This window comes from Salvelinus alpinus, chromosome 34 (genome assembly GCF_045679555.1).
Source record: "Salvelinus alpinus chromosome 34, SLU_Salpinus.1, whole genome shotgun sequence".
Classification (NCBI taxonomy): domain Eukaryota; kingdom Metazoa; phylum Chordata; class Actinopteri; order Salmoniformes; family Salmonidae; genus Salvelinus; species Salvelinus alpinus.
The window spans coordinates 3,421,245-3,434,318 of record NC_092119.1 but is presented as its reverse complement, the minus strand read 5'-3'; the positions used below and the strand labels follow the sequence as shown (position 1 = coordinate 3,434,318).

Below are 13,074 nucleotides of genomic sequence, written 5' to 3'. Positions count from 1 at the left end.
TGACTAAGAATGGGATCCACCAGGCTGCACTGGCCAGCTTTAAGGCTGAGATCAGATACCTACTGTGAGTATGAGGAGACACCTACTGGCCAGCTTTAAGGCTGAGATCAGATATCTACTGGCCAGCTTTAAGGCTGAGATCAGATACCTACTGGCCAGCTTTAAGGCTGAGATCAGATACATACTGGCCAGCTTTAAGGCTGAGATCAGATACCTACTGGCCAGCTTTAAGGCTGAGATCAGATATCTACTGGCCAGCTTTAAGGCTGAGATCAGATATCTACTGGCCAGCTTTAAGGCTGAGATCAGATATCTACTGGCCAGCTTTAAGGCTGAGATCAGATACCTACTGGCCAGCTTTAAGGCTGAGATCAGATGCCTACTGTGAGAATGAGGAGATTTCTACACTGGTGTTAAGGTTTGCAAAATGCCAGCAACTTCCCCAAAATGTCCTGGTTTTCTAGAAATCCCATAATCAGGAGGGGAAAGGCAGGAATTCCAGATTCCTCCATCGATTTCTGGAAATCCTGTTAATTTTGGGAAAACTACCGGGATTTTCTAATCAAATCAAAGTGTATTGGTCGCGTACACACATTTTTGCAGATGTTATCGCAGGTGTAGCAAAATGCTTGTGTTCCTAGCTCCAACAGTGTGGTAATAATATGTTTAATGGTTAATTCTGCAACTCTAGTGGAATATAAAAACAGTTTCTTTGTCTCATACGTTCATATCATTCAAAATTGTAGATCAGTGTTGGAGCTAAATCTTTTGATTAACTTACCCATGTTGGAGCGTGTTGATTGTGAGCTCAGGATCAGTTATGATGTAACACGCGGTTTTCTAACATTCTAAATGGTTGTATAGTGTTTTGATTTGTTTCTGTGTTTTTTTTCTCCCAGTGAGCGTGTTGATCGTGAACGCAGAGAGAAAGAGAAGATTCGCTCTGACCTGGACAAAGCGGAGAAGTTAAAAACCCAGCTGGCTGCTGAGGTGGACGAGCATCACTCTGCCATCGAACGCATGAATGACCTCAACCTCAGGTAATGTTCCGTGACCTCAACCTCGGGTAATGTTCCGTGACCTCAACCTCGGGTAATGTTCCGTGACCTCAACCTCGGGTAATGTTCCGTGACCTCAACCTCAGGTAATGTTCCGTGACCTCAACCTCAGGTAATGTTCCGTGACCTCAACCTCAGGTAATGTTCCGTGACCTCAACCTCAGGTAATGTTCCGTGACCTCAACCTCGGGGTAATGTTCCGTGACCTCAACCTCGGGGTAGCGTTCCGTGACCTCAACCTCGGGGTGGCGTTCCGTGACCTCAACCTCGGGGTGGCGTTCCGTGACCTCAACCTCGGGGTGGCGTTCCGTGACCTCAACCTCGGGGTGGCGTTCCGTGACCTCAACCTCGGGGTGGCGTTCCGTGACCTCAACCTCGGGGTGGCGTTCCGTGACCTCAACCTCGGGGTGGCGTTCCGTGACCTCAACCTCGGGGTGGCGTTCCGTGACCTCGTCGACCCATTCATTCATTGATGGCTGTTGTTTAATTTGTATTGTATGTATGTTACTTGTAACCTGGCAATGTCTTTCTTAAATACCCCTGAGGGGATAAATGAAGATTTTGTAAATGAAGTTGAATGGGGTCTCCCGAGTGGCACAGCGGTCTAAGGCACTGCATCGCAGTGTTGCGGCGTCATTACCGGTCGTGACCGGGAGTCCCATTGGCCCAGCGTCGTCCGGGTTAGTGGAGGGTTTGGCGTGGGGGGTGGGCTTTACTTTGCTCATCGCACTCTGGCGACTCCTTGTGGCGGCCCGGGCGCCTGCAGGCTGACATCGGTCGTCAGTTGAACGGTGTTTCCTCTGACACCTTGGTGCATCAGGCTTCCGGGATAAGCGAGCGGGTGTTATGTTTCGTAGGACGTATGACTCGACCTTCGCCTCTCCCGAGCCCGTTGGCGAGCTGCAGCGATGAAACAAGATCGTAATTACGAAAAAGGGGGTAAAAATGATCAAATAAATTGGGGGAATCTAAGGAATGGAATGTTTTTCCCTCCCCTGTTTGTTCTGCAGGAAGCTGGAGCAGGAACACAGGGAGAAGCTCGTGTCTGTCAGGTCAGAGCTCATTATAGAGATGGACCAGATACAGCAGCAGAAAGAGAAACTGGAGGCAGAGATGGAGAAGATCAGAGACGATGAGATCTTCCTCAGAGATCACCTGTCACTCACTGTCAAGGTAACTAACACAGACCACCTCTCACTCACTCACTGTCACGGTAACTAACACAGACCACCTCTCACTCACTCACTGTCACGGTAACTAACACAGACCACCTCTCACTCACTCACTGTCACGGTAACTAACACAGACCACCTCTCACTCACTCACTGTCACGGTAACTAACACAGACCACCTCTCACTCACTCACTGTCACGGTAACTAACACATTGACCACCTCTCTCTCACTCACTGTCACGGTAACTAACACATTGACCACCTCTCACTCACTGTCACGGTAACTAACACATTGACCACCTCACTCACTCACTGTCACGGTAACTAACACATTGACCACCTCTCACTAACTCACTGTCACGGTAACTAACACAGACCACCTCTCACTCACTCACTGTCAAGGTAATTAACACAGACCACCTTTCACTCACTCACTGTCACGGTAACTAACACACAGACTTCTGACTTCAACGGTACATATCTACCTCAATTACCGCGTACCCCTGCACATCAACTCAGTACCGGTACCTCCTGTATATAGCCGTGGCGTTACCTGGTACTTCCTGTATGTAGCCGTGACGTTACCTGGTACTTCCTGTATATCGCCGTGGCGTTACCTGGTACTGCCTGTATATAGCAGTGGCGTTACCTGGTACTTCCTGTATGTAGCCGGGGCGTTACCTGGTACTTCCTGTATGTAGCCGTGGCGTTACCTGGTACTTCCTGTATATCGCCGTGGCGTTACCTGGTACTTCCGATATGTAGCCGGGGCGTTACCTGGTACTTCCTGTATATAGCCGTGGCGTTACCTGGTACTTCCTGTATATCGCCGTGGCGTTACCTGGTACTGCCTGTATATAGCAGTGGCGTTACCTGGTACTTCCTGTATGTAGCCGGGGCGTTACCTGGTACTTCCTGTATATAGCCGTGGCGTTACCTGGTACTTCCTGTATATAGCCGTGGTGTTACCTGGTACTTCCTGTATATAGCCGTGGCATGTTTTAAAAACTTTCCGTCGTTGGCAAAGGCCCCGTAAGGAAGCATTTCACTGTTAGTCTACACCTGTTGTTTGCGAAATATGTGACAAAAAATATACATATTTTATTTGAACCCACACACTTAACCCTCACTTCTCACGTTAACCCTCACTTCTCACGTTAACCCTCACTTCTCACGTTAACCCTCACTTCTCACGTTAACCCTCACTTCTCACGTTAACCCTCACTTCTCACGTTAACCCTCACGTTAACCCTCACGTTAACCCTCACTTCTCAAGTTTGAGTTTTATTTATTTATTTTTACAGGGACAGTGCACATTAATCAACGTTTCAGTAAAAGTGCCGGTTTTAGCCAGCCGGCTAATTTTCAACCGCAGTAAACCCTCACTTCTCACGTTAACCCTCACGTTAACCCTCACTTCTCACGTTAACCCTCACTTCTCACGTTAACCCTCACTTCCTACGTTAACCCTCACTTCTCAAGTTTGAGTTTTATTTATTTATTTTTACAGGGACAGTGCACATTATTCAACGTTTCAGTAAAAGTGCCAGTTTTAGCCACCCGACTATTTTTCAACCGCAGTTAACCCTCACTTCTCATGTTAACTTCAGGAAAGTAGGTGTCTGGAGATGGAGCTGCTGGACAGCACTGAGAAACTGTTGGAGGCAGAGAGCCAAGTCAGCGAACTGCAGAAGAATCTGGATAACATCCTGAAGGAAAAGGTAAAGACCTTTCTCTCCTACGGTATTGTGTTTTCGGGGCTAGCAGTCGCCAAGGGCCCCGTTTTTGGGGCTAGCAGTCGCCAAGGGCCCCGTTTTTGGGGCTAGCAGTCGCCAAGGGCCCCGTTTTTGGGGCTAGCAGTCGCCAAGGGCCCCGTTTTTGGGGCTAGCAGTCGCCAAGGGCCCCGTTTTTGGGGCTAGCAGTCGCCAAGGGCCCCGTTTTTGGGGCTAGCAGTCGCCAAGGGCCCCGTTTTTGGGGCTAGCAGTCGCCAAGGGCCCCGTTTTTGGGGCTAGCAGTCGCCAAGGGCCCCGTTTTTGGGGCTAGCAGTCGCCAAGGGCCCCGTTTTTGGGGCTAGCAGTCGCCAAGGGCCCCGTTTTTGGGGCTAGCAGTCGCCAAGGGCCCCGTTTTTGGGGCTAGCAGTCGCCAAGGGCCCCGTTTTTGGGGCTAGCAGTCGCCAAGGGCCCCGTTTTTGGGGCTAGCAGTCGCCAAGGGCCCCGTTTTTGGGGCTAGCAGTCGCCAAGGGCCCCGTTTTTGGGGCTAGCAGTCGCCAAGGGCCCCGTTTTTGGGGCTAGCAGTCGCCAAGGGCCCCGTTTTTGGGGCTAGCAGTCGCCAAGGGCCCCGTTTTTGGGGCTAGCAGTCGCCAAGGGCCCCGTTTTTGGGGCTAGCAGTCGCCAAGGGCCCCGTTTTTGGGGCTAGCAGTCGCCAAGGGCCCCGTTTTTGGGGCTAGCAGTCGCCAAGGGCCCCGTTTTTGGGGCTAGCAGTCGCCAAGGGCCCCGTTTTTGGGGCTAGCAGTCGCTAAGGGCCGCGTTTTCGAGCCCCGTTTCAATAATATACATGTACTGTAGTAGATGTCCATAGTAATCTGTCACATGTTTTTCAGTTCTGTTTAATGGAATGAGAATCTATATCTATTCTGAAGTATCTGTCTGTAAGAAGTTCTGGTTCTGTTTCCTCAGTTTGGGGACCTGGACCCAGGCAGTGCAGAGTTCTTCCTACAGGAGGAGCGTCTCGGACGGCTCCGCAGCAGCTATGAGGAACAGTGCCGGGTAAGCGCAGGGCAGACCGAGGCAGGGCAGACCGAGGCAGGGCAGACCGAGCAGGGCAGACCGAGCAGGGCCGGGTAATAGGTCTCACTGGAACCAATCCATCTACTAATCAGTAAAACTATCAATCAATCCATCAACGAATCATTAAAACTATCAATCCATCAACTAACTGTAAACATACTACTTCAGAGGTAGGTTGCCTATTTATTTATTTTTATTACTCATATTTGTTTTGACTGATTTTATTGTGGATGTGTTTGTGACAGGAGCTGCAGGATCGTATTGATGAGCTTCAAGCAGAGCTGCAGGAGTACCACAACCTGGGTCGCACCTCTCAGCCCTGTCTCAAACCCTCGCTCTCTGAGGAGCTGGGGAGTACGAGTCCTGGCATGGAGTCAGACCCAGGTACATTGAAGCAGAACATCGGTTTGAACTCATATGGTGGTGGGGTGGGTTACGTCCCAAATGGCACCCTATTTCATTTACATTTACATTTATTTCCTTATGTAGTGCACTTCTTTTGACCTTATTATATATGTATCACTATGTCCAGATACCCTGCAAACGTCTTCTCTGAATTCCCCAAGACATGCCCTATGACTTTCAGAGTAGACGTTTGCAGGGTTTCTGGACATAGAGATGCTGCTTGAGCAAGGCAAGATGTAGATTCGTTCATCTTGATCACGTAATCACTAGTTATTTGGATGCAAGGAGATATTTGGGTATATATATATTTTTTTAGATCAGTGATATTGCCCAGTACAACAGCTATGTCGTCAAACATATTGATTAGCTAAAGAACATGAGAGCTTGTTAGTAGCTCCTTCCTCACCTGTCTGTTTGCCAGTACAGCCAGAATTTTTTTTTTTTTTTAAGTACTTTGTCTAAACTGCTGATGAGGAGGAAAAATGCATTTGATTGTCCCCAGGCCTGGGCTCGGAGGAGGGCCAGCCGTTGTTCAACATGAGCCTGGAGGCAGAGATGATGCTGGAGCAGCTGAAAGAGAAGCACCTCCAAGAGATGGAAGATCTACAGGCTCAGCTGGAGAGCAAGGTGACACTTAAATATCTTGCAGTGTTTCGACAGAATTCCTAAAGCAATCCGTATTTCACTGTGCCATGTTTACTTTATCGGAGACAGATTGGGTGTAGCTAGATGTGTGTGTATGTACGCCAGGGTTAGCGGCTCTAACCACAAACCTGGGCGCCACAGACCACACTGCATTGTTTTGTTCTGATATAGCTGGATATGATTTCCCCCATGTCATTACAGGTGAGTAAATTTGACCAGAAGGTGGAGGAGCAGAAGACGGACCTGGAGACCCAGAAGGCAGCCTTGTCTCTGCAGTACATGGAGGAGATCCAGGCTCTACACGTGGAGATGTCCAGCAGCCAGAACAGAGCCCTGGAGCTCCAGGCCCAGCTAGAGCAGGCAGAGGAGGAGCGGGCTGGCTTGGAGAAGAGGCAGGCTGGGGAGAGGGAAGAGCTGGAGCACCAGCAAGAGGACGAAGTGAGTAGAGGACTTTGTGACCCAGTTGGTTAAAGCATGGCACTTGCAGGGAATCATGGGTTCGATTCTTGCTGGGGCCACCCATACGAAAATGTATGCGCTCAGTGATAAGTCTGGTAAATGGCGTCTATTCCATTATTTGATTATATTAGGTGAGCAGCCTGAAGCAGCAGCTCCTAGAGGCCCACACCCAGGCTGCCGACCTGGAGGAGCAGCTGAAGGAGCTGGAGGCCCAACAGGCGAAGGCTGAGCTCGGCCTGGACACAGAGATGCAGGAACTGAGGAAACTACATGTCGCGGAACTCAACAAGCTGGACGAGGAGCACAAAGAGATCCTTTTGACCAGGATGGAAGAAGAGCGGGGGAAGCTACAGGAGGAGAGGGCGGAGGTGGAGATGAGGCTGTTAAAGGAGTGGGAGAGGGAAAAGCTGGAGTTACAGCAGAGGCACGAGGAGACAGTGAAGGCTAGGATAGAGGAGGTGAGTGTCAGTTTGCAGGCGGAGCGAGAGGAGCTGGAGATGAGGCTCATGGAGGAGTGGGAGAGGGAAAAGCTGGAGTTACAGCAAAGCCACGAGGAGACAGTGAAGGCTAGGATAGAGGAGCTGGAGATGAGACTCATGGAGGAGTGGGGGAGGGAGAAGCTGGAGTTACAGCAAAGCCACGAGGAGACAGTGAAGGCTAGGATAGAGGAGCTGGAGATGAGACTCATGGAGGAGTGGGGGAGGGAGAAGCTGGAGTTACAGCAAAGCCACGAGGAGACAGTGAAGGCTAGGATAGAGGAGCTGGAGATGAGACTCATGGAGGAGTGGGAGAGGGAAAAGCTGGAGTTACAGCAAAGCCACGAGGAGACAGTGAAGGCTAGGATAGAGGAGCTGGAGATGAGACTCATGGAGGAGTGGGGGAGGGAGAAGCTGGAGTTACAGCAAAGCCACGAGGAGACAGTGAAGGCTAGGATAGAGGAGCTGGAGATGAGACTCATGGAGGAGTGGGGGAGGGAGAAGGCTCAGTTGAACAAGCGGAATAACGAGTCGCTGCAGACCATGTTAGAGGAGGCGATGTTACGACTAGTCAAGGAGCAGCAGAACCGGGAGGCCAGGCTCACTGAGCAGTGGGCGCTGGAACGAGCTCGGCTTCAGAAGTGTCATGAGGCGGCTCTCCTCACCAGGTTAGCCGAGGAGCGCCTGAAGCAGCAGGAGGAGACTGAGAGGAGGCTGAGGGAGGACTGGGACAGGGAGAGACTCCAGCTGGAGGGGGACTATGAGGGGTTGTTTCAGGAGCGGCTGCAGGAGGAGAGGCAGAGCCTAAAGGAGGCCCACAGACAGGCCATGCAGGAGGAGAGGCAGAGCCTAAAGGAGGCCCACAGACAGGCCATGCAGGAGGAGAGGCAGAGCCTAAAGGAGGCCCACAGACAGGCCATGCAGGAGCTGAGTGCCAAACACCATGAGGAGAGAGAACAGCTCAGTGGTCTACGGGATGAACTGCGGGAGGACATCGCTGAGAAAAGGTAAGACTGTCTAACTGTAATTAAATCAGATTATAAACAATTTCCTTTGTTACATTGTTTAGGGTTTATGTCCCAGCATTGACTATTTGTCCATTTAAAAACCTTAATCACGTTTACTTAATGTCAGTGTTGTAGTAGTTGAGACCTGTTTGGAGACCACATTTTGAGTGTCTCGGTCTTGTCTCTGTGTCTGATACATTTGTACTCGGCTTGGTCTCGAACAGTGAGGACTAGTAATTTCTTCCCGAGACAAATGGCGTAAAAAGGTCATTATCAGCTTCCATTCAGTCAGCTCATGAAACCGCTTCGCCAGGCTATATATATAAAAATCATGAAACCGCTTCGCCAGGCTATATATATAAAAATCATGAAACCGCTTCGCCAGGCTATATATATAAAAATCATGAAACCGCTTCGCCAGGCTATATATATAAAAATCATGAAACCGCTTCGCCAGGCTATATATATAAAAATCATGAAACCGCTTCGCCAGGCTATATATATAAAAATCATGAAACCGCTTCGCCAGGCTATATATATATATAAAATCATGAAACCGCTTCGCCAGGCTATATATATAAAATCATTGAAGTAGTTGGCAATATCAGTGGATTTTGTAATGAAAGATGGTGCTGAGTTTGCCTTTTTGCCAAAACATTTCCTTTAAGCTCCACAGCTTTTTACTATCATTATTTATCTTTGTTTCATAGTACAGATCTTCTGTTCCTGACTTCCTGTTTTTCCTCTGGTGGCTGTATTTATCTTTGTTTCATAGTACAGATCTTCTGTTCCTGACTTCCTGTTTTTCCTCTGTTGGCTGTAGGCGTGAGGCGGGTCGTCTAGAGGAGGAGAACCTTTTACTCAGACAGAAGATCTCAACGCTGAAGGAAGAGGACCTGAGAGACGGCCAGGAAGAGATGCTGTAAGAAACCTCATGTTCATGTACAGCAGTGTCTTCTGCTCCTGGGGACCATTTAAAAAAAACATATATTTATTTTTTTACCCTTGCACTCTTCCCTGGTGTAGTGGAGGTTAAACACAAGTAAATGCAGGTTACTCACCTTTTGCCAAAAAATGCATTGAAAGTATAGGGAGCATAGCTTTTTCCACTGTAACTGGCGATCAGAGTTTATCCACCTAATTTTCTTTTAACCACTACATCACTGCTAGCACTTAAACACCTGATTTAACTAATCAGCTTATCAAGCGTTTGATCAAATCAAATGTATTTATATAGCCCTTCGTACATCAGCTGATATCTCAAAGTGCTGTACAGAAACCTCAGCCTAAAACCCCAAACAGCAAGCAATGCAAGTGTAGAAGCACGGTGGCTAGGAAAAACTCCCTAGAAAGGCCAAAACATAGGAAGAAACCTAGAGAGGAACCAGGCTATGAGGGGTGGCCAGTCCTCTTCTGGCTGTGTCGGGTGGAGATTATAACAGAACATGGCCAAGATGTTCAAATGTTCATAAATGACCAGCATGGTCAAATAATAATAATCACAGTAGTTGTCGATTGATTAGTGGAATGAGCAGGTGTGTTAGTGCCTGGGCAAAAACTCAAATGTGTACCACTAAGTCCCCAGGACCAGGACTAAGAAACACTGATGTAGAGTATCGAAGCCCGTAGTATGGTCCAACTAATATTTTTCATTTCATTGGGTCGCTGAACTTGCACGTTTCTTTGCCCCCTTATCTTAGCTTGAAACTGGAGCATTTCAGGAAGGAGAAGCATTCTGCGCAAAAGAAGGCAGAGAGTTTCAAGAGACAGGTAGGACGGCAGTAAAACCAACTGACTTCATTAGCGATATTAACTTTGACCTTTTACTTGGTTCTAGGGGCACTTAAGACTGTTGTTTCTTTGTGCCAATACATGGTGTCAGAAAAGGTGCCATTTTTCTCTATATAGTGAACTACTTTTGACCAGGGAATGGGGTGCAGGCCCTGGTTACAAAGTAGGGCATTGTATAGGAAGTAGGTAAAAAGTTGTGCACTATATAGGGGAATGGGGTGCAGGCCCTGGTTACAAAGTAGTGCACTATATAGGGGAATAGGGTGCAGGCCCTGGTTACAAAGTAGTGCACTATATAGGGGAATAGGGTGCAGGCCCTGGTTACAAAGTAGTGCACTATATAGGGGAATAGGGTGCAGGCCCTGGTTACAAAGTAGTGCACTATATAGGGTGCAGGCCCTGGTTACAAAGTAGTGCACTATATAGGGGAATAGGGTGCAGGCCCTGGTTACAAAGTAGTCCACTATATAGGGGAATAGGGTGCAGGCCCTGGTTACAAAGTAGTGCACTATATAGGGGAATAGGGTGCAGGCCCTGGTTACAAAGTAGTGCACTATATAGGGGAATAGGGTGCAGGCCCTGGTTACAAAGTAGTGCACTATATAGGGTGCAGGCCCTGGTTACAAAGTAGTGCACTATATAGGGGAATAGGGTGCAGGCCCTGGTTACAAAGTAGTCCACTATATAGGGGAATAGGGTGCAGGCCCTGGTTACAAAGTAGTGCACTATATAGGGGAATAGGGTGCAGGCCCTGGTTACAAAGTAGTGCACTATATAGGGGAATAGGGTGCAGGCCCTGGTTACAAAGTAGTGCACTATATAGGGGAATAGGGTGCAGGCCCTGGTTACAAAGTAGTGCACTATATAGGGGAATAGGGTGCAGGCCCTGGTTACAAAGTAGTGCACTATATAGGGTGCAGGCCCTGGTTACAAAGTAGTGCACTATATAGGGGAATAGGGTGCAGGCCCTGGTTACAAAGTAGTCCACTATATAGGGGAATAGGGTGCAGGCCCTGGTTACAAAGTAGTGCACTATATAGGGGAATAGGGTGCAGGCCCTGGTTACAAAGTAGTGCACTATATAGGGGAATAGGGTGCAGGCCCTGGTTACAAAGTAGTGCACTATATAGGGGAATAGGGTGCAGGCCCTGGTTACAAAGTAGTGCACTATATAGGGGAATGGGGTGCAGGCCCTGGTTACAAAGTAGTGCACTATATAGGGGAATAGGGTGCAGGCTCTGGTTACAAAGTAGTGCACTATATAGGGTTCCATTTAGGACGACCCCTAAATCTGAATCCCCCCCCCGTAGATCTCAGTGCTGCGTCTCCGCAGTCAGCAGCTGGAGGACGAGAACGGGCTGCTGTCGGAGAAGAACGCCCAGAATGCAGCAGGAGTGGAGGGGTGGAGCCAACAGCTGGGGGAACTGCTCAGACAGAGTGAGAGACAGGAGGCTGTCAGAGACCAGCAACGTACTGTACCTGGGGATGAGAGGATGAAGGTAAATCATGACATAGTTGTTTTTAAAGGGATGGTTCAGGATTTTGGCAGTGAAGCCCTTATCTACTTCTCAGAGGCGGGTTAAGTCGTGGCAAACCCAGTTCCAGGATAAAGGGACTAAGGGTGCAGTTGAAATCGGGGGGAGGGGCACAATTTTGGGGGGAGGGGTTCTTGGATTGGTATTATATTGAATTCTGCTTATATCACACTATACCACAATAAACAAAGTTCAAATGCCGAGACCATTGATTGAGTGCTTTTTAAATGATAGTTTGGTGTCAATCTGTATCAGCACAATGGACGGCGCCCTAGACACAAAGCAAGGCCATTTTGGTAATGAATATAAGCTTCAAGATGGGATGTTTGTAATAGGTGAATCACCCTATGTGAATGCAGCCGTACACCATAATAATGCTTGTTCGAACTAAATAGGCTATGGCTAATAACACTTAACGCTTTTTACAGCTAGCTAAGAAGCTAACTAAACTCTGTAGTGGAGGGGGGCGTGAGGCAGAGTTGAGTGAAGCAGCTTCAACGGTTAACTTGACCCCGCCCTTATAAATTAAAATATTACAGGTGGAAGCGTATCACTTAGCCTACCACAGATGAGAAGCATTTTTTTTATTTTATTGCTTTTTATGGAAGCCCAAAGGAGTCATACCTAACCGCCGCAGTGGCTTTCCATAGCACCCCCCCCACCCCCCCTTACATGTCCATGGTGCTGACACAGCGGAGATGGGTTGGTGCACAATCTGTGTCACTCGTATTTTCTATTGGGACATAAAACTAAAACTTGAGGGGGCTCAAGTTCCAACTGAGGGGGTGGGAACTAAGCCCTCTCGTGGAGCCGGGGTCTGGGGCGTGGAGCCGGGGTCTGGGGCGTGGAGCCGGGCTCTGGGGCGTGATAATGTTATGTCTCTGAGTCCAGTATGAAAGAAGTTAGAAGTAGGTTAACAAGCAAATGCTTATCTAGAGTAAAAAATGGTACGAGTCCATCTCACTCTGGGGAAGTTGATAAAGGACTTAATTGACAAAATCTCCAAACTATCCCTTTAAGGCTTTTGATTGTAGTCACGACCTGTTTCTCAGTTCATCTTTGCTCGATTCCTCCTCGTTCCTCTTCCTCAAAAAATGCGTTGGACAAGATTACTACATGTCCCTGCTCTCTCTGGCTTTCTTCTCCGATGCGTTTTAAGTAGGAGTTGAGGATAGAGGACTGGAAAAATAGAGAAAAAGCCATTGGGGTCCTAACGACTTGTTGTCCTGTATCAGATGGCAGTGTGTGTGTCTGCCCTGGAGGCGGAGCTGACCAACGCTGTGGAAGGGACTGTACTTCTAGAGGAGGGCAAGGCCCAGCTGGTGCTACAACTCAACACCCTCGGAGATAAGGTGAGACGTGAGCAGATGATAAACATTATGTAATAAAAATCAAATAGAATCATCCTTTAACTCACTTTTTTTGTAACTTTTTTTTGTATTAAACTTTTATTTATCCAGGTTAGTTTAGTATTTTGCAAGAGAGACCTGCAGATACCTACTAGCAGTTACTGTATATTATATAGAGTATGTTACACATGGATGTAGGGGTTTAGGGCACATTGGTTATATTGGTTATACGGTATATAAAACCACACTCCTCTTCGCTGTGTCCACCTGTAGGTGGCTAAGATGGGGGCTGTAGAGTGCCAGCTCTCTCTCCTCCTGCAGGAACGCAAAGCTTTGGAAAAACACACCCAGGGATTACGCAACCAGCTAGCCAAGTCTCAAGAGAGGGTA

At 48.4% G+C, this 13,074-nt stretch overlaps 1 protein-coding gene across 4 annotated transcripts in view; it reads left to right on the top strand.

Moving 5' to 3' along the window:
* LOC139563574 (ninein-like) overlaps positions 1-13,074 on the top strand; it is a 61,818-nt gene that overhangs the window by 23,540 nt on the left and 25,204 nt on the right. For 3 of the 4 annotated variants that reach the window (XM_071382360.1, XM_071382356.1, XM_071382359.1), the window contains 14 exons: positions 1-64; positions 900-1,040; positions 2,069-2,231; positions 3,842-3,952; positions 4,907-4,996; positions 5,263-5,401; positions 5,925-6,049; positions 6,269-6,505; positions 6,658-8,009; positions 8,833-8,931; positions 9,710-9,779; positions 11,111-11,299; positions 12,571-12,687; positions 12,958-13,071. The exon at positions 1-64 is cut by the window's left edge and continues 73 nt beyond it. In XM_071382360.1, the coding sequence (XP_071238461.1) occupies positions 1-64; positions 900-1,040; positions 2,069-2,231; positions 3,842-3,952; positions 4,907-4,996; positions 5,263-5,401; positions 5,925-6,049; positions 6,269-6,505; positions 6,658-8,009; positions 8,833-8,931; positions 9,710-9,779; positions 11,111-11,299; positions 12,571-12,687; positions 12,958-13,071 (3,011 nt within the window). The remainder of the gene's footprint in view (positions 65-899; positions 1,041-2,068; positions 2,232-3,841; positions 3,953-4,906; positions 4,997-5,262; positions 5,402-5,924; positions 6,050-6,268; positions 6,506-6,657; positions 8,010-8,832; positions 8,932-9,709; positions 9,780-11,110; positions 11,300-12,570; positions 12,688-12,957; positions 13,072-13,074) is intronic. The other variant, XM_071382358.1, reaches the window with a different exon arrangement.